At 42.0% G+C, this 25897-nt stretch overlaps 1 protein-coding gene across 1 annotated transcript in view; it reads right to left on the reverse strand.

Annotated features, from left to right (window-relative positions):
* Window positions 1-25897, reverse strand: part of PITPNC1 (phosphatidylinositol transfer protein cytoplasmic 1) — a 138582-nt gene that overhangs the window by 101902 nt on the left and 10783 nt on the right. Inside the window, exons 3-4 of the mRNA XM_068977498.1 lie at window positions 10755-10843; window positions 9627-9634 (exon numbers count right to left, since the gene is read on the reverse strand). Of these exons, the coding sequence (XP_068833599.1) occupies window positions 9627-9634; window positions 10755-10843 (97 nt within the window). The remainder of the gene's footprint in view (window positions 1-9626; window positions 9635-10754; window positions 10844-25897) is intronic.

Below are 25897 nucleotides of genomic sequence, written 5' to 3' on the forward strand. Positions count from 1 at the left end.
ACAGAAAACAAAATTATGAGGACTTCCCTGGAGGTGCGGTGGATTACAACACACCTGCCAATGCAGAGGACACTGGTTCAGTCCCCGGTCTGGGAAGATTCCACACGTCGAGGAGCAGCTAACCCCGAGTGCCAAACTACTGGGCCTCCGCTCTAGAGTTCGTGAGCCCCAACTACTGAGCCTGCATGATGCAACTGCTGAAGCCTGAGAGCCTAGAGCCTCTGCTCTGCAACAAGAGAAGCCACCAAAATAAGAAGCCCATGAGCCGCAATGAAAAGTAGCCTCCATTCACTGCAACTAGAGAAAGCCCACACAAAAGCAACGAAGACCCAGAGCACTCAAAAGTAAAATAATAAATAAAAATTAAAAAAGAAAACAAAATTATGGTTACCAAAGGGGAAAGGGTAACAGATATACAATAGTACATGTAAAATAGATTAACAACAAGGTTCTACTGTATGGCACAGGGAGCTATATTCAATACCTTATAACAACCTATAATGGAAAAGAAACTGAAAAAGAATATATATATATACACATATATATCTGAATCATTTTGCTGTACACCTGAAAGTAACACAACATTGTAAATGAACTATACTTCAATTTTTAAAAAATGCAAGTAACTTTAAAACACTACCTTATGGTAAAGAAGCATATTTTAGCTTCTGCTCTCCCCCCACCGCCCCACACCCAAAAGTCGCTGAATCAATTTTTGTACAAAGAAGAGACTGGGAGAGCTGGAGTAAATGGAAATGGGATAAATTGGACAAACAACGCTGGTTGTCCCAAGGTTCCTGCTTCCCCAGGCACCAACTGATTGGGTTGCTGAGATGTGGAGACAAGCGTGAACCCTGAGCAAGGACTCTGGCACATTTGCGAATAAAGCTGGTTTGTAACGGGGTCACTCGTACAACCAGCTCATTTTCTAAACTGAAATAAATCAGAATGCATAAACTCCCTGTCATCCCCACCTACTGCTGCCTTGGCTGTTTGGTCTAACAGAATTGATTTTGCTTGAAAAGGAAACTTGCAGGTTCTGTATCACTTAATTCAAAAATCCATTACAGTTGGGAGCTCTTAAAAAAAACTCTGGTGTTTTAGTCACAGTAATCTTTAGACAACATATTAACTAAAATTTAAGAGAAAAGTAACATTTACTGAAATAGAATTAATCCACTAGTCTATTTCAGTTCAGTTCAGTTCAGTCACTTAGTCGTGTCTGACTCTTTGCGACTAGTCTATTCAGTGGGCACATAATAGCTCTGACCCTGAGGGAAGCTTCTGGAGCACCTCTAAGTTTTAGAAGACTGGCTTTGCAAAATCCAAGGTCCTATGGACAAATAAAGTGTGGGAAGTATTATATACTACGGCTCCCTTTTGGAGATTCATAATGTAGCTATTCTGCAATGACATGATCTACTAAAATCTGTATAACCAGGTGTTTCCCTTACTTAACTGGCTATGAACCTTCTTAGTGGTGGTTATGAATGGTTCTAGACTGTATACTGCTAAGCTGAAGCTCCAATACTTTGACCACCTGATGTGAAGAGCCGACTCATTGGAAAAGTACTTGATGCTGGGAATATTGAAGGCAAAAGGAGAAGGGGGCAGCAGAGGATGAGATGGTTAGACAGCATCACTCATTGAAAGGACATGAATTTGAGCAAAGTCTGGGAGATAGCGAAGGATAGAGGAGCCTGGCATGCTGCCGTCCAAGAGGCTGCAGAGTCGGACACAACTTAGCGACTGAACAACAATAACAATTCTATCTTAGCTTACACAGTAGCTTAGATGGCCAGATTGTCTTCCAATTGCCTTCCAAACAAGACCAATCCCAGGGTTCAGGTATAATAACGTATCTTCCTTTTGACTTGCTACTATTTCCTAGTTATGTAATTTTGGGGTTTCTAGTACCCTTGGCTGGGACTCAGTGAAGGGTGGGAGAGGAGAAGCTTAAGATGGATGAGAGAGCTTGAGAAGAATGTACACACAGCAGCCATCAGCTCTTTCATTCACTGGGGAAACTGATGAGGTCAAGAGAGAAAGTGAAACTCCTATCCAAGACAGTTTGCTGCTTTCAGAAAAACACCTGTCTCCCTCGTGCTACCCCTGGGAAGAAAACCTGAGTTCATCCTGGGTGACTGATGACCCAATTACGAGTAGCCCAACTCTCTTCCCGGGCTGGACTAACCCAGACCTGAGCAACTCCATCTCTCATTGTGGCTCGGTACTATTGGAGGTTCTCATGCAAGAGCCACTTCCTACTCCCTGGTCTGTTATAGTTGCCTTTTTTCCTACCTCTTCAACTAAATAATTAAAATGTTGGGTAGCACTGGACAGCCCATTACTATCTTTGGGGAACAGTCAGTCCTTCCAACTAAGAGAAAAGGTGCTTTCCATTTGTCATCACCTCTTCTTCAGATTCTTATTAAAAGATGTTTTGGTGGAGTGGGTGGTCACAGTAGCAAAATATATACAGCAACTGTATATTCCAGGTCACGGCTATTGACTTACTATAGGCTTGAGTTTTCAATTTCTTACAAATGAGAAGAAAATCCCTTTTCCTCCCCTGCTTCATTACTACCAAGGTTGAACTGATGCTGCTGAGCTATGTTCATACTCTAGAGCGGCCTTTTTTTAGCCCTAGAAAAACAAAATCGGCCACTTTGGAAAGCAGCCAGTCTCCTCGGGCACCTTCCTCTGTGACTTTATAAACTTCAGAAGAACCGGCAGGTTTTGAAGAACTGGTTAGATGATCCGTCCTCTGGAAAATTGTCGTCATGTCATTCTTTGTTTACTGTATAATTAAGATTTCTTTTTCCTATAACTGAGCTAAAGATATTTTTTTCCACTTCCTGTGCAAACTGCATTTTCACATAATCCTAAACACATAGAGTCACTCATAGTGATGAAAAAGCTTTTACGTCTTGATAACCATGATAATACTAAGGCCCGAGATGACCCGAAAGAGAAAGTTCTCTTGGCTGGATTTCTCACAAATGAGGGCACCGTGAGCTCTCAATAATAGGTTGGACAGTCAGAAATAAGACCCAGGGGATCCTAGGAATAGACATACACTGCTCTGGACTAATCCTATGAGGAAAGACACCTGTCCGGAGTATTATGAAGAGCCCCTCTGCCTCCCTGAGCAAAAGTGGAGTGTGGTGACCCCAGCTGGGAATTTGGCTTTGGGGTAGTTTTGTTTTGGGGCATAGACAGGAAATATGGGACTTGGAATGACATCAAGAAGAGATATTCAGGATTAAAAGATCAGGGGATAAAGAGCCCACCGAAAACACATTTAAAACAGGGGAAAAGATGAAGACAACTAAAAGCATCTGTCCTAAATCCTGGGAGCAGACCCTGTCGTTAGAAAGAAGAGTAGGCTCTTCCTCCCAGGCAGAGAGCGTGAGAACATGGCTGAGTCTTAGTCAGGAGGAGGGAGGCAGCTTCAAAATCAGAACTGCGGGCCTAAAAGTATGCACCTGCAGCCAGAGAGGAAAAAAGCCAGAGATCCTCACTGGGGAGATGGAAAGAAAAGCTGTGCTATATTTGGGATGGAAAATAAAAGTGGACTAGCCGGGAACAATGTTGCTTCCCTATGGAGAACTAAACCCAGACCTTGCCCTGAGACTCAAAGCTACCATGACCTGCCCTCCATGTGTCTGGGCAGCTAGGATCCAGAAAGATCACTTGCCCACTGCGCCTGGAATGACCAGGTGGTGGACTGAATGTTTTTGCCTTCCCTATATATGTTGAAGCCCTAATCCCCGAATGTGATGGTGTTTGGAGGTGGGGCCTTTGGGAGGTAATGAGATTTAGATGAAGTCATAAGGGTGGGGCCCTAACGATGGGATTAGTGTCCTTATAAGAAGGGACCAAAGAGCTTGCTTTCACTCTCTCTCTGGCGTTTAAGGACACAGCAAGATGCCTGTCAGCAAATCAGGAAGAGAACTCTCATCAGGAAATGAACCAGGTGATATCTTGATAATGAACTTCCCAGTCTCCAGATCTATGTAAAATAAATGTCTGTTGTTTCAGGCACCCAGTATATGGTGTTCTGTGATGCAGCTCAGGCAGACTAAGAGCAGGTATCTGCAGGTGGGAGTTCCACTCTCCCCATGGTCCAGCTCAAACTCCGCCTGCTCCAATAAATCTTCCCACCTTTCTCCCAGGCAGAATTTCTCTCTTTTTTGCACAACTCTCTGTTTGCACTTAGCCCTAGTCTTCTAGACTCCTAGACTCTAACACTAAGCCCTAGTCTTCCCTGAAATACTGACAGCTATGTATTAATTTGCTCTCATCTTATTTTCCCCTGCTCAAGTCGCTTCAGTCGTGTCTGATTCTTTGTGACCCCATGGACTGCAGCCTGCCAGGCTCCTCTGACCATGGGATTTTCCAGGCAAGAACACTGGAGTAGGTTGCCATTTCCTTCTCCAGGGGATCTTCCTGACTCAGGGATCGAACCTGTGTCTCCCGCAGCTCCTACTCTGCACCATTCAGTCCATTTCACTCCCTGAGCCAATCCTACTGAGGCAGGAAGTACTAATGTTGTCCTCAAGTGTCACTTGATTGGCCCTAACAGGAACGTGGCATGTCAGCTGCAGGACAGCTTCCCGGGTTTCAGAATTCTCTCTCCTTTCTTTTCCTTGGTTTACCAATGTTCCTCTGTTCTTATAACCTGACTTTTGTATATTAGTTTCTGAGACCACTTCTGCCCCACTGTCAGCCCCTCCCCATAAGAGGTCTGCCAGATAAAATATGAGATAAGCCCTCTTTTAATATAAAGTATAGCCCATGCAATATCTGAGACATACCAAAAATTTACTTGCTGTTAATCTGAAAATTCAAACAACTGGATATTCTGTACTTTTCCTTGCTAAGCTAGCAACTTTCTTACCCTAGTAGCTCATGACCAAGTAACCTATGTAAGAGGGGAATGTTGTCTTCTTGCCTGTACGTCTTCCTGAGGACCACAGTCCTGTCTATGAAGCTTATGGCCCCACCCCAGGGGCCAGGACTCTCCTTTTCACACTGTAGTTGCTTGTCTGGCTGGATCCCAGGGCCATTCATTCTGCCTATTGGTCTGAACCTCTGCTGTGACCCCGTTCAGAGCTCATCCAGGTCTGAGAGTCAGTCCTGTCCTCTGAGCTGTTGTGCTGGCCTGTCCCATTTTGCCTCCAGAAAACTCCATGACTTGCAGATGATTCCCAGGATTTAACTGGAATATCTATTTCCCACCAGACTGACTCCCCAAAGGGGCAGGGATTACTGTTTAATAAAACCTAGCATATAGCATGATGCTTTACATATTGTTGGTGCTTCATCATAAATTATTGTTAATCTAAAGTTAAAAAATGGTGATATGGATTAAATTGTGTCCCCCCTAAATATATGTTATATTCCTAAACCCCAGTTCCTCAAAATGTGATCTTATTGAGAATTAGAGTTGTAGCACATGTAATTAGTTAAGATGAGGGCAAACTGCCATAAGGCAGGTCCTTAATCCAATATGACTGATTCCAAAGAAGAAAGACTTCCCTGGTGGTACAGAAGATAGGAGTCCATCTGTCAATGCAGCGAACACAGGTTCGATCCCTGGTCCAGGAAGATTCCACGTGCCACAGAGCAGCTAAGCCCGTGGGCCACAACTACTGAGCCCGTGCACCTACAGCCCGTGCTCTGCAACAAGAGAAGCCACCACAGTGAGAAGCCAGCACACTGCAACAAGGAGAAGCCCCCGCCCAGCTCAACTAGACAGAGCCCACACACAGCAACAAAGACCCAGTGCAACCAACAGCAGAGAAATACAATTATAAAAAAGAAGAGAGACACACAGTGAAGAGGATGCTAGCCAAGGAAGACACGATCACACAGAGGGAAGACAGCTGTGTGAAAATGGAGGCAGAGATTGGGGTGGTGCTTCCGCAAGCCGAGGAATGCCAGAGGCCACCAGAAGTTAACAAGAGACAAAGGAGGACTCCTTCCCTACAGGTTGGAGAGGGAGCACTGCCTTGCTGACAACTTGATCTAGACCTCCAGTCTTCAGAACTGGTATAAATTTCTGTTGTTTTAAGTGACCCAATTTGTGATACTTTGCTACGACAGCTCTAGGGAACTACCTTAAGGATTACATTATTGACCCTAAAAAATGAGAGTCTAGAAGAAATCAAATAATACTTGAGAGTTAGAAGGGGCTGACTATGAGATTATACAACTATAACTTATTTATGCTTTGTCTCCAAATTTCCTCAAATAGAAACATCATAATTTGTGTTCCTTTAAAAATCTGAACCGTATGATTAGAACTGCATGAATACTGTGGGTCAGAGGCTGGGCAGAAGTAAAGGCTATGAGTCCCTTAGAAATCCTCTGTGGTCTGCACAGAGGTGGGCACAAGAGACCAAGATCCCATGGTGAGAGAAACTGGCAAGAAAGGTTTGGGAGGTACATCCCTGTGGGGTGACTTTGTCAGGAACCATGGTTTCCATTCTGTTGCCTTCTGTTTTCAGAACCTCAGTACTTTAACATACACACTTAAAAAATGAAGACAATATCACTAAACATTTTTCAGACTTCATTTCTCCATTAATTATTCCCACATTTCATTAGTAGTGTCATGAGTTTATGAAGAATAAGTGCTACTGGTTTGGGTCAAGCCAGAGTGACCCATTTCTAAGGCAGCAAATAACTATCTTTGCGTAGTTACAGGGACAAGAATTCTCTTGGCCATGCAACTACAGATTACATTTCAAATGAGAGGTCCATGCACAAGCTTTTGGAGATGTAGGAAGTGGGATAACATCAGCTACCAATTAAATCAAATCAAATCTTAGACAATCCTAATGAGCCCAGTCTGCACTGAGACACACCAAGATATATTCCAATTTATTTGTCCATAGAACTTCCATTGCACTTTCATTCTAGCACTGTATGATATATGATAATTTGTGCATCTTCAGTCATGTCCAACTCTTTGCAACCCTATGAACTGCAGCCTGCCAGGCTCCTCTGTCCATGGGATTTTCTAGGCAAGAATACTGGAGTGGGTTATCATTTCCTACTCCAAGGGATCTTCCTGACCCAGGGACTGAACCCACATCTCCTGCATTGGTAGGCAGGTTATTTACCACTGCGTCACCTGGGAAGCCCCATGATATATAATAATAATGAATGTTTATTGAGTATTCACCATGCACCAAGGACTAGGCTGAGAGTTCATACGGATTATTTGATAAAATCTTCCTATCACCCTCATGAGACAGGAAATAGAGACTTAAAAGGAATTAATCTGCATAACTGTTAAAAGGAGGCAGAACTGAAAAGTTTCCAAAGTCTTCCTCTTGAAGACTGTACAATTGATGGGGCTGGGAGTGCTGTTGGCGGGGAACCATTCAATTTCCTGCTCTTACAGGCAATATGCTAACAGTCTTCCATCCGCTAGATCAGGGGTTGATAAACTATAGCCTGGGGACCAAATGTGGCCTGCTGCCTGGGCAAATATGCCCATGCCTATATGTCTACATATAGCCTCTGGCTGCTTTCTCAAGGACAGAGACTGTTCAGCCCACAGACAGAAAGTATTTACTATATGACTCTTTACAGAAAAAGTCTTCTGATCCCTGTGTTAGATCATTGAATTGTTTTATTAATACTAACAGATCTATTAAAAGGGGATTATCTCAGTTTTAGAGATGAAGAAACTTAGGTTCACAGAAGTTAAGCTCTTGTTCTAGAACAGTGTTTCTCTGATTTCCAATACATAAATGTTGTACTTTGCCATAGAATTGCCTTTTTTCTTCCAAAGATTGGAGATGGTGCTAAATGTATATTCCTTCATTTCATGAAAGAAAAGAATGAGCATTCTCATTACCAACAGTCCTTTAAGTGGAATAAATTTAATTTTATGAAAAGCTTTTTCTCACTCCATTTTGTAACGGGTGAGTGAGAGTGCAGTCATGGAGCAGCATGAGTTCAAGAACTGGCAATTGAGGGTCACTTCCTTAAGAAATTCATCTGGTAAGTGGCAGAGCCAGAGGTCTCAAAACAGGTGACACTTTCATATCTGTTGGGACTATCCATCTACTGCTGACCCATGCATTTCTTCTGTCATTCACTAGTGCAGGGAACCATGCTCATGCCAAGGAAATCATGAATCATTTGTCTCCACGTCTTTCTTACCCTCTCTCTTTCCTCTGGCTGTTTTTTTGTTTGTTTTCGTTTTTGGCTGTACTACACTGCATGTAAGATCTTAGTCCCCCATCCAGAATGTGTGGAAGTGTAGGGCCTTAACCATTGGATTGTCAGGGAAATCCCAACCTTTCTTTGGCTGTTTTGCTTAAAACTAAACACTCAGGACTTCCCTGGTGGTCTAGTGGTTAAGAATTCTCCTGCCACTGCAAGGGACGTGGATTTGATCCCTGGTCCAGGAAGATTCCCACATGCCTGGGAGCGACTAAGCCCCTGTGCCACAACTACCAAAGCCTTTGCCCTGGAGCCCGTGCTCCACAAGAGAAGCCGCCACAGTGAGAAGCCTGTGCACCGCAACTAGAGAGTAGCCCTCACTCTCCGCAGCTAAAGAAAGCCTGCAAAAAAGAAAAAAAAAAAGAAAGCCTGCAAGCGGCCCAGCCGAAAATCAAATGAGTAAGAACACATGGATCTTTAACAAAGACTCAGCCTGTTCAAAATTAAAGTCCAAAGTACTCAGTCTTTTTTCTTTAAGAACAAATAAAAAATAACCCCCTGTTTATTTTTTACCTTGCTTTCCCCCGCTTTTTAAACTTTTTATTTTGTATTGAGGTATGACCGATTAACAATGTTACAGTTTCAGGTGAACAGTGAAGGGACTCAGCCCTCCATACACATGGATCCATTCTCCCCTAAACTCCCATCCCACCCAGGCTGCCACATAACATTGAGGAGAGCTCCATGTGCTACACAGGAGGTCCTTGTTGGTTATCCGTTTTAAATATAGCAGTGTGAACACTCTTAAGCCTGACTGAGCTCAGTTAACCATTTTCTTCTTATGACAAGTTTGATCTGTTCGCCATTGAGGAAAATGATCCGTATGAAAATACCAATACAATGACATTATAGACTTCTTTTTTAGTGTAAGTCACAATGCTAGAGGCTCTTAGGACAGGAAGAAATTAAATGACTTTATCAAGCCACTGAGACTGTCCAATCTGAGTAAAACAGTTTGAAGGTATGTCTTTCAAGTGTCAAGGTCTTTCTATAAGGGATCAGATCACAGACTATAAGGAAAAGCCTCTCCCTCCATTGATAATTAGCATCATCTCTTTAATACCACATTGCTAGAAATTGTTCTATTATAGTGAACTACCACAAATAGAGCAGTCAAGCTATTTAAAAATACAAGCAAAAGTTAATAATGTAAAGTGACTACGAAGGCATTTTAAATTACATTCATATTCTTGAACAAATGAGAACATTCAAATTATTGCACTGTATATAACTATATAATGGCATATATTTAAATATTTCTGATTCTGAATTATTCCTCTTTTTCTAAATTACATTAATAAGATGAGAAGTACAAGGGAAGTTCCAATTACTCCTCTGATCTTACGCTGAATATTTTTAAATGATTAAATGAAACTTACTGTGTATTCTGGTCCCAGATGTTCATTTGGGCAAGAGGGAAAAGAAAAAAGAGAAAATGATGATTAAGACCACACTTATATGCAATATAAATCCACAGAACTAACAAATATTGCTGAATTATAATTATTAAAAATGTGGCAAAGAAACCTTCTGAGAATTAAACTTTCATAAATACTAAGTGTCTCCATGTTTGTTCTTGAAACTCTTTCATATGATACTTTTGCGGTTGGGTAGATAAGGAGTGTAAGACAAGATTCAATTAGCCTATAGGTTTGTGGCTAATTAAAAACTAAAGAGTTGGCCTTAGAAAAGCAGAATAAAAGGCTAATAATTCCAGTAGAGCATTTCATTAACCACAAAGGAAATCTTTTAAGTGGAAAAGCAGCTTTTAAAACCAATAAAAAGAGCTTGTTAGGCTGATATTCAAACAGGACCTTGAATTTTCATGTGTTTGAGGTCAGGAACCAAACCTTTAAAATTTTTGGGCCAGTTTCTAGCTCAGTATCAACATTTTGAGTGTGGTTATCACTCCACTACAAGTTGAGGAGGAAACTGATTTTCATATTATCTGATTGCAAAGGAAGTGGTTTGGAGCAGAGAGACCCAACGGAACCTTTTATATAAATTATAAAAATAGTCAAGTTTTGCTCTGTGTGTGTTGGGGGGAGGGTGTCTGTTAAGCAAAGAAGTCAAAATAAACAACTTGATTATGAACAAACCACACCTTAAAATAACTTAGGGATTATTGAGAAAAGAAGGAGAAATAAGGATAATGAATTACTTTACAATTAGCCTCCAATTAAAATAAATAAATTTATATTAAAAATTTTTTTATTAAAAGGATAATGAAACCTCTAGAAATGTCACTAAGTAGAGCTTCCTTTTTCTTCTCTATATGCTATTTACAATGATCATTTCAAGAAGGAAGATAGAATAGTTTAGCTTAACCCCTACAACCTCCTGCTAGGAAGAGTGTTGACTTAAAAGTATGGAGACAAAGGGTCAGGGAGGTGTCACAGGGCTCCTGTGAGTCCCTGCTGGGATAACCCACGCTCAATCAGTGAAATCTGAATCCCCCTATGTCCTAGCAGGGATGCTTGTGACATACTGGGTGTACAAGGACTTACCTGTAATTGTGTAGGGATAATAGTTCCATGCCTTCTCTGTTACATAAAATATTTTGGGAACAACAGCTCTAGCCCAACTAGGCAGTTTGCTAAGAGGAGAGAAAGAAAACGACAATTAGAGTCTGTCCAGTGCCTCACCCTGCTACCACATCTGTTCAGAGAAACTGACTGCTAGAGAAGTCAGAGGACTTCTACTTCTGCTCTTCTCTCCGCAGCAACTTGGTCTCTATCTCCCTGGTCTTCATCACGGTTAAACTGTCCCCTGTTCGTATTAGTATTTAGGACACGTAGGATGACCACGGACAACAGAAGGCAGGAAAGAGGTTCAGAACAGATTGGTTCCCCAGAAGGAACCAACACTGCCAATACCTTGATTTCAGACTTCTGACCTCCATCCTGGGAGAGGATTAACGTGTGTTGTCTTAAAGCCATCCAGTTCACCGCAATTTGTTACTGCAGCCCCAGGAAACTAAGGCAACGACAGAGCCATTTCTCTGGAACAGGGACCCGGGCAGCCATTTGCAAAAAACATTCTCCAAACAAGGAAAACCCAAGGGCACAGGTCCCAAGACCGTTAGTAACCAAGGACTAATTAAGTTTTGCTTTGCTTCATTCTGTTTTCCTTCTGAGGCAAACTTCACAGCGCTCTGCAGGCCCAGAAAATTCCTTATATATTCCTGTAATCTGTTTGCATGATTTCATTTCCCCCCACACTCTACTCTGGGGCTTTCTGTTTTTCCGGTTGCTACTATCTTGTTTCTTTCCTGTGCTGGTGCCTACAGCTAAGTGTCTGGGACACCAACGTCTAGCAGTACATCAGACCCAGAGACAGGACGCAGACTCTCGGCAGTTGGCAATAAAAAACATCAAGAAGCAGTTGTGAATTGCAAGCTGATCTAGCTAAGACAGTGGGGACACCAAGGTAATAAACCCCAAATCCCCCTCTTGGACACAGGGTTTAAATGACATCCAGAGCCAGTAAAACACCATGTTCCTTTTATGTCTTCCCAAATTGCTTCTCTTCTTTCTGACAGTATCCAGGATCTGCTTTTAAAAACACAAATACGTATTTTTGATGGTTGGCCAGACCTAACTCAAAGAAAGCTCTGGGCCATTTATCACAGCTAAAATAAATGGGGAAATCAGAGTCCCCCCTGAAGCCAGGTGGGCATCAGATAAGGACACTGTTCATAGGTGCACTGTGAGGGGCATGCAGAGCAGTATTATAATTCACAGAACAGTTCTTTTTGCTGCTGTAATGCAGAATGTCTCACTCTCATAAAATCGTTTCTGCAGTAACTGCTCATTTACCTTCCCTTTGCTCCACTAGGAAGGAAGAAGCTTGCTTCCCAACAGAGGATTTTACAGCTTTCGCCTAGGATTTATTCCTTCAGTCACTGAAGCTGGAGGGTAACTGGGATTGACATTGAGAGTGGGAAGGCAGTGCTGGGCTGGCTTGTGGGAAGTGGTCACGATCACCAGGTCCCCCGGGTCCCCTCCTGCTTGTCCCCACACCCCAGCGTGATATGCCATTGTGTCAGTCAAGGAGATGTTGATTCTACTCATAGGCAAATTGGTTTCTCATGCTTTCAATGGATTGAAATGGGATTGTAGAAGCTCCCCAAGGTAAGCTAGGCATTGTTCAGCTTAGACCAAGTACTTTTTGTCTCCCTTCAAGCGTTAGAAACCATTCCCCACTGTTCCGTCTACACTGCACAACCCCCACACCCCAGACTCACCAGCCTCTTGATAGTACTTTGGGGTCCAAGTCTTCCTCCCTTCATAACTCATTCCCTGTATCATTTAAAAAGCCTCCCAGCAGAACCATATTCCTAAGCAACAAGCATTTTCTGGAAGGAAGATGACAAACACCAGTCATTTTCCATTCATGTTGAGACTTGTCCTATTTGTAAATGATCAGGACTACAGGCTCTAGAATCTTTACCTTAGCTGTCTCATTTGCCAACATACGCAGAATATGCCACACTATCATCAAATACCTTTTCCAAGGCACCCTAAAATGACATTTAGCCAAGATGGCTGATGTGATTTTATGTGACTCTTATACATAGTCTGGGAAGCAGGCCCTTCTGGTATAAGCCTTTTATTAGGCCAGGCACAGGAGCCATTGGAACAAATTCCATGATATGCCATTTAAATATTTTTAAGCCTACTACAGACCTTCTCTTAGCCCCTGACTTCCCCAGAGCACATCATTACTCAAATAGCTTTTGTCTGAGAAAGTAAAATTCATTTTTCCCTGCAGCAATGATTTATCAGGGCTGCAAAGGAAATGAAATTAGACTCCACTGCTGCTGTCACTTTCATGATGTATACTGCCACACAGCCTACCATTCCAAGGAGAAGCCTGCCACTCAAACTTGCTACCTGGCGTCAAACAAGACTCTCTCTGCTGGAAAGATGGCACGACTTGAATCATGGTCTACCGGCAGAGATCAAACCTCCCCAAATCATCTCACCGTGGCTCAGGCTTTAGAGACACTGAGTAAAAAGACAAAACTCTAAAATACCGCGTTTCTCTAAAACCTTTGTCCATGTCTCCCAAGGACAGACTTTTTATATTGTTTCATTTCTTATATCTTTACTTTGTATGAAATAGTTGCCCCAGGTTACATGGGACTGTCCTGGTTTTAGCAGTGAAAGGTCCTACATGCTAAATTCCTTGATTATGAGCAAAATGGGAAGCTGGTCATTCTAGAGCAGCGGTTCTCATTTCAACAGGAAAGAGGTGAGGGAACTTCCCCCTCCAGGGGCTATCTGGCAAAGCCTGGAGGCATCTTCAGTCATGAGAGCTGGGGGGTGGCGATGGGGAGGGATGCTGGTCTGGCATTTAGTAGGAAGAGGCCAAGGATGCCCCAAGGCAGGCATAATCTGAATTTGCCTCAGGTTAAGAATGTTTATCTACTTCATAAAGAGTTTTTGGAACTGAATCCTAAACCATCTCTCCCTTCTATGGCTTTACAATCCAGATTATCACCAAATTCTCTAGCATATCTAACCTCATTTTGCAATTTATGTCCATTTGGGAATATTTTTTGGCTTCAGGGGTTCTTGAACATCATCAGGCCAAATGTGGTCCAAATGGAGTCTAATTTCATTTTCTCAACAGGGGTCAGAATATGACAGTCTCAACTAGACACTTTGAACTTAAACATTCCAGGCAGGGAGTCCTTCTAAGTTCACAAAATAACAGTACTTTGGGAAGAATTTCCTGGGGTCCAGTGGTTGGGATTCAGCATGTTCACTGCGAGGCCTGGGTTCAATCCTTGGTTGGAGAACTAAGATCTTGAAAGTCATGCGGTGTGGCCAAAACCCCCACCCCAAAACCAACCGACACACAAACAAAAAAACAGTGCGTCACACAAGATTTTCTGCCAAACTGCGTATCTGAAACTAGTCACTATGTACGCTAAGATTAGGCTCAAAGAACTGGAGCTCATTTAAGTGATTTTTAAAAAATAATTTTATTTCTTTATTTATGGTTGCACTGGGCCTTCACTGCCGCGTGCGGGCTTTCTCTAGTTGCAGTGAGCCGGGGCTACTCTTCATTGCAGCGCACGGCTTCTCATTGTGGTGCCTTCTCTTGTGGAGCACAGGCACTGGGCTCGCTGACTTCAGCAGTTGTGATGCGCCAGCTTGGCTGTTCTGCGGCATGTGGATTCTTCTTGGACCAGCAGTCGAACCCGCGTCCCCTGCGTTGGCACGTGGATTCTTATCTACTCTACCATCAGGGAAGTCCCATTTAAGTGTTTCTTAAAAGGTCTTAGCTACCTTCATATCTCCATTTCCCAGTGGTCCAGGATGGATATTCTGATCTTTTCTTTTTTGTGCCCAAATCTGACATTTGACAGTCGTTTGATAATAATCAATTGTCCCTCTCCAGTTGTGTGTACAGTGATTTCTGAGGTCTTTAAATTTCTTTTCTGCTGCTATGGCTTACTCATTTACTCCTTAATGCATTGTCTTTTGGCTGGTCTTTTCGTCCTGATCTTAATGTAATTCTTTATACTGCAGCAAAGAGATGAACTGAGTTTCTGGACTATAGCCATTTCCTGTGGGAGATAAGGCTGCTGGGGCATCACCCACAGAAATTCCTGGAACTTGGACACTGCTGCCACTCTTTCTATAAAAGGACAGTATGTTCTGGATTCTGGAAAAAGAAGCCTACCTTTTGTCAGTTCTTGGAAGGCTCCGTGTGTGGACAGTGGGAGGGTAATGTGGCAGGGGTGCTGGGGAGCATCTAGGGGAGTCGACCACATGTGTCAGCATCACTGGGTAGGAGCGTGGCGGAATCAAGGTGGAAACTGCTTGACAGAATGACCCTGAAGACCCCAACCAGGCCGAGACATCCTGCTTCTGTGGTTTTTCCATGGGAGTAGTCAAAGGGACAGAAGGCATGGGGCCCAGCAGCATGAGAATGCCTGATGTGTTCTTAAGGATTGAGATGGGGACCAAATGATGAGCGTGGACTGAAAGGTACGTCTGAAAGAGGGCCATTACATGTTCTATTTTTTCTAATATATATTAAAAATACTATTTATTTCATATTATATTCAATAGACATGAATTCAATATTTTTTAGGATATATGACTAAACATTCTAAAATACATAATGTCCTTATACAGATGGCTATTGTGTATTGCCTGTTACCCATAGCTAGAATGTGAGTCACACCAGGGTACAGACCTTTGTCCTCTTCACTGCTGCTCCCCAGTCACACCTAAAATGATGACTGGCACACAGCAGGCGCTTAATAAATATTTTCTGAATGAATGAAGATCACCTCTGGATATTCAGAAATCAATAATAACTATAAGGAGTCTTTCAAAATAGCGCGGAAATAAGCTCTTAGGTCAGAACCTCTGGGTCCAACACTTCCTCTATGACCTGTTGCCTGGGCAGTGGGCTCTCCCACTGCCACATAAACTGTGGCTCTAGGCTCTTACTTTGGGGTAAGATCTGGGAGAGCAGGAAGAAAAAATGAGAAAAAAAGACCCAAGCCACAGCATCAAGGCTCTACCAATGAGCTGGTAGGTAAAGTGACTGTCTGGTGGCTTTGCTTATCCAGTTAAACAAGATTCATGGCTTAGGGAAGCTGCCCCCTCTCCCACCCAGAGCCACTAGAAGCCAGGAGAGGTTGCTCTGGAAGGCAAGAGCCATGTAGTGGGAGAAAGGTCTTCACCATGCAAATCATTTCAGGCATTAGGCGGAATCACCGTTAGAAGCTGGCAACCCTCCCTGACTGGCAGCTGCCAGCACAGCCTAATTAATCCAGCAGCCATAGTGAAGAAGAACATGACACTTCATGACTGATAAACAAGCCAAAAATAGGCTCCATCTTTTCTCCAATTCCCCTCCGCCCCCATCTGCTTCTCTCCTCTCATGAGTTTCAGTGAGAGGGGACTGGAGTGAAGCTAGGAATGAGGTAAAAATGAAAGGGGACAAAAGAAAAGCTCCATCCTCATATGATTCTGGACGACAGGTTTTATTTAGAATCACTATTTCAGATTAGTATCTTGACTCTTTTCCCCAGATGCCAGTTGAAATCAGGATTTTTGCAGATAAGCCAAGAAACACCACTTATTTGGTTGACTGAACTGGACTGAAGGCCCAAGGACAATCACCAAATGTACTAATGTATTAGTACTAATGTAATGTTCTAAATGCATTAGGGCAGCCACCCAAATGTACTGCACACAACAGTGTATCAGACACTATAGGAAGGGCCAGAGAATGGAGTAACCCCGCAATCCAGGGAGCTAAGCGACAAGAACTAAAACGATAAATGGCACTTGAAGAAGACACTATACTCAAGTTAAAAATGGGCAAAGGATTTCAATAGACATGTCTTCGAAGAAGACATATAAATGGCTAATGAGCACATGAAAAGATGCTCAATATCATTAGCCATTAGGAAAATGCCAATCAAAACCCAAACAAGATACCACTTCAAACCCACTAGGATGACTGTAATCAAAAAGACAAACAATAACAAGTGTTGGTGATTATGCAGAGAAACTGGAACTCCCATACATTGCTGGAGGGAGTGTAAAATAGTACAGTCACTTTGGAAACCAGTCTGGAAGTCCCTCTCCCACTCACTAGCAGCCAGGCTTGACCTGGGAACTCAATGGGATGTTTATGCCTGGAATTTTATTTTATTTGGCCATATTGTGCATCTTGTCGGTGAAGGCAATGGCACCCCACTCCAGTACTCTTGCCCGGAGAATCCCAAGGATGGGGGAGCCTGGTGGGCTGCCACCTATGGGGTCACACAGAGTCGGACACGACTAAAGTGACTTAGCAGCAGCAGCAGTGCATCTTGTGGGATCTCAGTTCACCAACCAGGGATTGAACCTGGTCCATGGCAGTGAAAGCCTGGAATCCTAACCATTAGACCACCAGAGTTATTCCCTATGTTTGGTATTTTAGAACAAAGGCTAGAAAGAAAAAATGGACAGTTCAGGCCTACCCCTGGCAGCCATGATGGTAATGGCAAAATGAAAAGGTCAGTTTCACTAAAGATCGTTGTCATCATTGTTGTTCTTGGCTTCTTGGAGCTGCCCTGACCTGATAGCTATCCAATCTCAAGCCTCCAGATAATTCTGTGGACCACTAACATCCTTCCATGAAATGTCCTTTCTGATCAAGAGAGACCCAGAAAGGAGGCCCTGATGATACAGACACTAAGTACTTCCAGTGCTCCAAACAGTTGCTCTGGGTAATAAGTTGATAAAGCAGTTTCTGAATGTGGTTTGTCTTGCCATACAAATTGATGTAAAGAAGGGAATCCATTCCTTTTGCCAGATCATGAATTCAGGTCCATAGGACACTGGTATTTCTCTGAATAAGTTATCAAGTGAGCACTGGAACAACTTAGTAACTTCCAGTCCAACTTTTAGAGCCTACTTACCTGTGGTCAGTGAGAAGGTTCACAATATGCTACAGTGACATCAGGATTATTTTGAGCTGAAGACATTTGAGAATCCAACAGTTGCAGGAAGACATTTTTTCTGAATTCTGCTTATCCTCATAAAAACAGAGCCTCCCAAAAGAATTCAACTGTCATAAATCCCCTCTCCAGGAGTTTTGCAACCAGAGAAGACTGACTCCTATCACCAGAGACAAGAAGTAAGCACCAGGACAAGAAAGCGCCTAAATAGACATTGTCACAAAGCTATCTTCTCTCTCATCTGTTCTCCTGAGGCCCCATTTATTTTTCATACAAGACATTTCTTTTCCCCTAAGTCCCTTTTCTCTCCCTCCCCTATTAAAATGGTATATAAGCCCTAAATTCTAACCACTCCTTTGAGTCATGTTTTTCTGGATGTTCTTGCCTATGTACATGGTTAAAAACTTGTCTTTTCTCCTGTTAATCTATCAGTTTCAGTTTAATTTGCAGGACCCAAATCATCAATACTAAATAAATTACAAACAGCTGAGAAAAGAGAATTGAAAGGCAAAGGAGAAAAGGAAAGATACATCCATTTGAATGCACAGTTCCAAAGAATAGCAAGGAGAGATAAGGAAGTCTTTCTAAGTGAACAATGCAAAGAAATAGAGGAAAACAATAGAATGGGAAAGACTAGAGATCTCTTCAAGAAAATTAGAGATAACAAGGGAACATTTCATGCAAAGATAGGCACAATAAAGGAAAGAAATGGTATGGACCTAAAAGAAGCAGAAGATATTAAGAAGAGGTGGCAAGAATACACAGAAGAACTGTACAAAAAAAGGTCTTAATGACCCAGATAATCATGATGGTGTGATCACTCACTGAGAGTCAGACATCCTGGAATGCATCCTGGAAGTCAAGTGGGCCTTAGGAAGCATCACTACAAACAAAGCTAGCAGAGGTGATGGAATTCCAGCTGAGCTATTTCAAATCATAAAAGACGATGCTGTTAAAGTGCTGTAGAAGAAGGGAAGGGCAATCCACTCTGGTGTTCTTGCCTGGAGAATCCCACGGATGGAGCGGCCTGGAGGGCTATTGTCCATGGGGTTGCACACAGTCAGAAACGACTGAAGTGACCTAGCACAATATGCCAGCAAATTTGGAAAACTCAGCAGTGGCTACAGGATTGGAAAAGGTCAGTTTTCATTCCAATCCCAAAGAATGTTCAAACTACTGCACAACTGTACTCATTCCACGTGCTAGCAAGGTCATGCTCAAAATCCTCCAAGCTACGTTTCAATAGTACATGAACTGAGAACCTCCAAATGTACAACCTGGATTTAGAAAAGGCAGAGGAACCAGAGATCCAATTGTCAACATCCATTAGATCATAGAAAAAGCAAGAGAATTCCAGAAAAACATCTACTTTTGCTTCATTGACTATGCTAAAGCCTTTGACTGTGTGGATCACAACAAGCTGTGGCAAATTCTGAAAGAGATGGGAATACCATACCACCTTACCTGCCTCCTGAGGTAATCTGTATGCAGGTCAAGAAGCATCAGTTAGAAACAGACATGGAACAACAGATTGGTTCAAAATTGGGAAAGGAGTACATCAAGGCTGTGCATTGTCACCCTGTTTATTTAACTTATATGCAGAGTATATCAAGCAAAATGCCAGGCTGGATGAAGCAAAAGCTGGAATCAAGATTGCTGGGAGAAATATCAATAACCTCAGATATGCAGATGCCACCACCCTTATGGCAGAAAGTGAAGAGGAAATAAAAAGCCTCTTGAGGAAGGTGAAAGAGAAGAGTGGAAAAGTTGGCTTAAAACTCAACATTTAAAAACTAAGATCAAGGCATCTGGTCTCATCACTTCATGGCATATAGATGGGGAAACAATGCAAACAGTGACAGATTTTATTTTCTTGGGCTCCAAAATCACTGCAGATGGTGACTGAAGCCATGAAATTAAAAGACGCTTGCTCCTTGGAAGAAAAGCTATGACAGACCTAGACAGCATATTAAAAAGCAGAGACATTACTTTGCTGACAAAGGTTCGTCTAGTCAAAGCTATGGTTTTTCCAATAGTCATGTATGGACGTGAGAGCTGGACCATAAAGAAAGCTTAGCGTCCAAGAACTGATGCCTTTGAACTGTGGTGTTGGAGAAGACTCTTGAGTCCCTTGGACTGCAAGGAGATTGAACCAGTCAATCCTAAAGAAATCAACCCTTAATATTCATTGGAAGGACTGATGCTGAAGCTGAAGCTCCAATACTTTGGCCACCTGATTTGAAGAACGAACTCACTGGAAAATACCCTGATGCTGGGAAAGATTTAAGGCAGGAGAAGAGGACAACAGTGGATGAGATGTTTGGATGGCATCACCAACTCAACTGACATTAGTCTGAGCAAGCTCCAGGAGATGGTGAAGAACAGGCAAGCCTGGTGTGCTGCAGTCCATGGGGTCGCAAGGAGTCAGACATGACTGAGAGACTGAACAACAAAAAGTGGATGGAAGAAAAGTTTTTCCTCCTTGATACCACTCATAAGATGGACAGCTGGACTTACAAATAATGAAATCAGTTGACCTAGGCCCTACTTTGATCAGAATACAAGGACCATGCCTTACTTATTAAGAGATTCTCAACACCAGAACAATTTGTTACACATTGTCAATGTCAATAGATATTCAATTAATGAATTACAATTATAAAGCAGCCTCACTAGACTGAGAGTCCCATGACCTCTGCATGCAGGACATGTGTTAGCTTGAGGTGGGTTAACTCTAGTTTGTAACTACAAAGTAGTGAAAAGTGTTCATCGTTCAGTCATGTCCTATTCTTTGAGACCCCGTGGACTGTAGCCCACCAGGCTCCTCTGTCCGTGGGATTTCCCAGGCAAGAATACTGGAGTGGGTTGCCATTTACTCCTCCAGGGGATCTTCCCCACCCAGGGATCAAACTTGGCTCTCCTCCATTGCACATGGATTCTTTACAGTCTGAGCCACCAGGGAAGACAGTTTACTTTTATGATTACGAACATATGTATTTCATAGTTATGTCACATATCAATTTTTTTCTTTTTGTTACTAAAGCATAATCTTCCTGGTTCTGAGATAAAATAATGGACTTACTTAGGTTTGTGCAAAAGGAGCGAAAAGTACTCTTTCTCCTGTGCCTTGTTGGTTACTCATTTATGTACGCTGGAGGAGAGTTGGAGTAATGTCTGAACCATACTTCAAGTGTAGAAAGTTAGGATTCAAAAGGATCTAAAATGCTATTTTAACCACCTACTTGATGTCTGAATTTGCCTGAGAAGTGCGTATTCTACCTATGCTCAACGCCTCCCCACCAGCAATAGCATAATGTACTATATAAATAACCCTACTATATTTGCTGATGGCTTGAATACTTAGATTTTTTCCTTAAACTGAGCCTAAATCTATCTCCTGGCATTCTCACCCACTGGCCTTAGTCTAATTGGTCCTCTTGAGGTCATATAGAATACACGGGCCTAATTATTCTTTCACCTGATCACACTGTTATATGCCCTAGTTAAATGTCCTTGGCTTCGTCCAGTATTCTTCACATCACTGGGGTTTCTAATTCTAAGATTCATATGAAGAATTTTGGAAAAGTTCAGTAAGTAGGAGAGACTTACTACCAGACATCAAGACTATTTATAAAGCTATAGTAATTGGGAATATTAGGATTATATCCTTAAAGTCTATCTAAAAGCAACCTTGTTGGCATTTTAATTAGATCTACCTTAAATTTATAAGGGACCTGAAAATTGATTGAAACTTCAAAATGCAGCATGTCCCATTCATGAATACTCTCATTTGTCCAGGTTTTTAAAAAATGTCCTGTTAATTGTTCATATTTTCTCCAAAAAGATTTTGTGTATCTGTAGATTTTTTTACTGGGTACCTTAAGTTTCCTTTTCTCTTATAAATGGAATTTTTTAAAGTTACTTTTTTCCATTTATTGCTCCCAAAAATAGTGCTAGTGATTTTTCTATTATGAAGTTTATACCCAGCAATCTTGTCAAATTCTCATATTAATGAACAAAAATCTGATCAAGTCATGAATTATTATTATTATACTCTGAAGTATTTGATTTGCTAAAGTTTCATATAAGATATTCATGTCTACATTCTTAATTGAAATTGATTTGTAAGCTTCCCTTTGTAATGTTATTGCTCAGTTTTGTTATCAAGATTCATGTAGTAGGCACTATTTGTTACCTTCTCATCCCCTTTCTTAGAATCACCTTGAATATCTTACCCTTTTTAATCATGGAGGAAAATCTCACATCTCATTGGCTGGAACTAGGTTATATGCCATCCCTAGCTGCAAAGGTGGCTGGGAAATTAAGTATCTTATCTGACATTTTCAACCCATTAAATGCTTAGAAATGTTTATATTGCTATATGTTGTGGAAGTTCACTTATTGTTTTTAGTTCAGTTCAGTTGCTCAGTCGTGTCTGACTCTTTGAGACCCCATGAACTGCAGCATGCCAGGCCTCCCTTTCCATCACCAATTCCCAGAGTCCACCCAAACCCATGTCCATCGCGTCAATGATGCCATCCAACCATCTCATCCTCTGTCGTCCCCCTCTCCTCCTGCCCTCAAACCTTCCCAGCATCAGGGTCTTTTCCAATGAGTCAGCTCTTCTCATCAGGTGGTCAAAGTACTGGAGTTTCAGCTTTAATATCAGTCCTTTCAGTGAACACCCAGGACCGATCTCCCTTAGGATGGACTGGTTGGACCTCCTTGCAGTCCAAGGGACACTCAAGAGTCTTATCCAACACTACAGTTCAAAAGCATCAATTCTTCAGCACTCAGCTTTCTTTATAGTCCAACTCTCACATCCATACATGACCACTGGAAAAACCATAGCTTTGACTAGATGGACCTTTGTTGGCAAAGTAATATCTCTGCTTTTCAATATGCTGTCTAGATTGGCCATAACTTTCCTTCCAAGGAGAAGCGTCTTTTAATTTCATTGCTGCAATCAACATCTGCAGTGATTCTGGAGCCCCCCAAAATAAAGTCAGCCACTGTTTCCACATCTATCTGCCATGAAGTGATGGGACCGGATGCCATGATCTTAGTTTTCTGAATGTTGAGCTTTAAGCCAACTTTTTCACTCTCCTCTTCCACTTTCATCATGAGGCTCTTTAGTTCTTCTTCCCTTTCTGCCATAATGGTGGTGTCATCTGCATATGTGAGGTTATTGATATTTCTCCCGGCAATCTTGATTCCAGCTTGTGCTTCATCCAGCCCAGCGTTTCTCATGATGTACTCTGCATGTAAGTTAAATAAGCAGGGTGACAGTATACAGCCTTGACATACTCCTTTCCCTATTTGGAACCAGTCTACTGTTCCATGTCCAGTTCTAAGTGTTGCTTCCTGACCTGCATACAGGTTTCTCAAGAGGCAGGTCAGGTGGTCTGGTATTCCCATCTCTCTCAGAATTTTCCACAATTTATTGTGATCCACACAGTCAAAGGCTTTGGCATAGTCAATAAAGCAGAAATAGATGTTTTTCTGGAACTCTCTTGCTTTTTCCATGATCCAGCAGATACTGGCAATTTGATCTCTGGTTCCTCTGCCTTTTCTAAAACCAGCTTGAACATCTGGAAGTTCACCGTTCATGTATTACTGAAGCCTGGCTTGGTGAGATAAGTGCAATTGTGTGGTAGTTTGAGCATTCTTTGGCATTGCCTTTCTTTGGGACTAGGATGAAAACTGACCTTTTCCAGTTCTGCGGCCACTGCTGAGTTTTCCATATTTGCTGGCATATTGAGTGCAGCACTTTCACAGCATCATCTTTCAGGATCTGAAATAGCTCAGCTGGCATTCCATCACCTCCACTAGCTTTGTTTGTAGTAATGTTTCCTAAGGCTCACTTGACTTCACATTCCAGCATGTCTGGCTCTAGGTGAGTGATCACATCATCGTGATTATCTGGGTCATGAAGATCTTTTTTGTACAGTACTTCTGTGTATTCTTGTCACTTCTTCTTAATATCTTCTGCTTCTGTTAGGTCCCTACCATTTCTGTCCTTTACTTAGCCCATCTTTGCATGAAATGTTCCCTTGGTATTTCTAATTTTCTTGAAGAGATCTCTAGTCTTTCCCATTCTATTGTTTTCCTCTGCTTCTTTGCATTGATCCCTGAGGAAGGCTTTCTTATCTCTCCTTGCTATTCTTTGGAACCCTGCATTCAAATGGGTATAACTTTCCTTTTCTCCTTTGCTTTTTGCTTCCCGTCTTTTCACAGCTATTTGTAAGGCCTCCTCAGACAGCCATTTTGCCTTTTTGAATTTGTTTTTCTTGGGGGGATGGTCTTGATTGCTGTTTCCTGTACAGTGTCATGAACCTCCATCTATAGTTCATCAGGCACTCTGTCTACGAGATCTAGTCCCTTAAATCTATTTCTCACTTCCACTGTATAGTCATAAGGGATTTGATTTAGGTCATACACTTATTGTTTTAGCAATTTCTTATTGTCATGCTTTGAAATCAGCCAATAGGACCTACACGATATCAATTTTCTAGTATTTGAGACTGGTTTCTGGCCTACTTTGTATTCAGTTTTTATATACTTTCATGTGCATTTGAAAGGCATGTTGGTTCCACGGTCTATTAATATCCACTAGGTCAAGCTTGTAATTCAGTTGTTTATATCTTCTTTATGCTTGTTATTAATAAGTTGTCTACTTGCTCTATCAGTTTATTAAAGAAGTAGGTTAAAATCCCCATTATAACTTCAGGACACATGTAATTTTGTCAGTGTTGCCATATTTTTGTTGAGCGAGGTTCAGGTTTAGGATATAATACATCATTGTGATCAGTGATACATTTTGATTTATCATCTGACAAACACAACTTATGTTTTCTATTTACCATATTTTTTTGTAGATTTCTCTTTGTTCTTCCTCTGCCTTCAACTGGATTGGTCACGCTTTTCAAAACCGTGTATGACCAAAACATACTATTTTACTATTCTTTTAGAGGTTACTTTTACATTTTGAATAGGCATACTTGCTTTAAATTTTTAAAATTAATAAGCATGTCTTTCCTCTTTCTAGATAATATTAGCAACTTACAGCATTTCTTTTTTACCACCCCTACCCACTCAATGGACATGAGTATGAGTAAACTCCAGGAGCTGGTTATGGACAGGGAGGCCTGGCATGCTGCAGTCCATGGGGTCTCAAAGAGTTGGAGATGACTGAGCAACTGAACTGATCTGAACTGAACTGTATATTTTCTGTTATTGTTATCTGAATTGTTTAAATTCCATGAGTCTATTTCCAATTACTCACTGTTCATATATTTGCAACATTCTATGCTTATTCAGATTTGTCCAGATATTTACTACGGAAGAAGGAATTCATAGGGCCTGGACTCCATCTTAGGCCTGTTCATGCTGATCATGCTCGGCCACCTTTCCAATGGACTCTGAACTCTGTGTTTAGTGCCTATGAAAAAAACAACCGAAAGATAAGACCCCCTCCAGACAGGGGAACCTTGAAGATCGTATCTAGATTACTCATCGCCTAAGAGAAAACATACACTAATCACCCCTTCCTCCAGGCAGGCCATAAATTTTTCTGTATCAATCGGAGTGTAACCTCAGGTTTATTGATTATTGGCTAATTGTTTGACTGTTTGAGCACATGAGCACATAGCATGTGAATCATGGGGTTATTGGGATTGTATTTTCCTTGGTTTATGTAAGTCTCAAGGAATTTGGAGTGGTGGGTTCAGACACGTAAACATGGGGTATAAAAGATTTTCACAAATGCTGCTCGGGGTCCTTGGCTAAGAGGAGACTCTGCCTTGGGCCTGCCGGTGTAATAAACTGCTCTCCACTATCTGCATTGTCCTTCTGAGTGAGTTTGTTTCCTGGAATGCGTGGCTACAACACTATCTCTTCTAGAGTCCCTCCTCATTATTCTTGGTTTCAACTCCCTTTTACTTAAAAATACAGCCTTTATTAGGACTTTTTGTGGCCACACTGGGTCTTCACTGCGGTGCTCAGGCTTTCTCTAGTTGTAGGACGCAGGCGCTGCTCTTCCCTGTGGTGTGTGGGCTTCCCATTGCAGTAGCTTCTCTTGTTGTAGAGCACAGCCTCTAGGACACACCAGCTCACTAGCTGCAGCTTGAGGGCTCAGTAGTTGCAACTCGCTGGCTCTAGAGCACAGAT

Source organism: Capricornis sumatraensis, chromosome 8, assembly GCF_032405125.1.
Source record: "Capricornis sumatraensis isolate serow.1 chromosome 8, serow.2, whole genome shotgun sequence".
Classification (NCBI taxonomy): domain Eukaryota; kingdom Metazoa; phylum Chordata; class Mammalia; order Artiodactyla; family Bovidae; genus Capricornis; species Capricornis sumatraensis.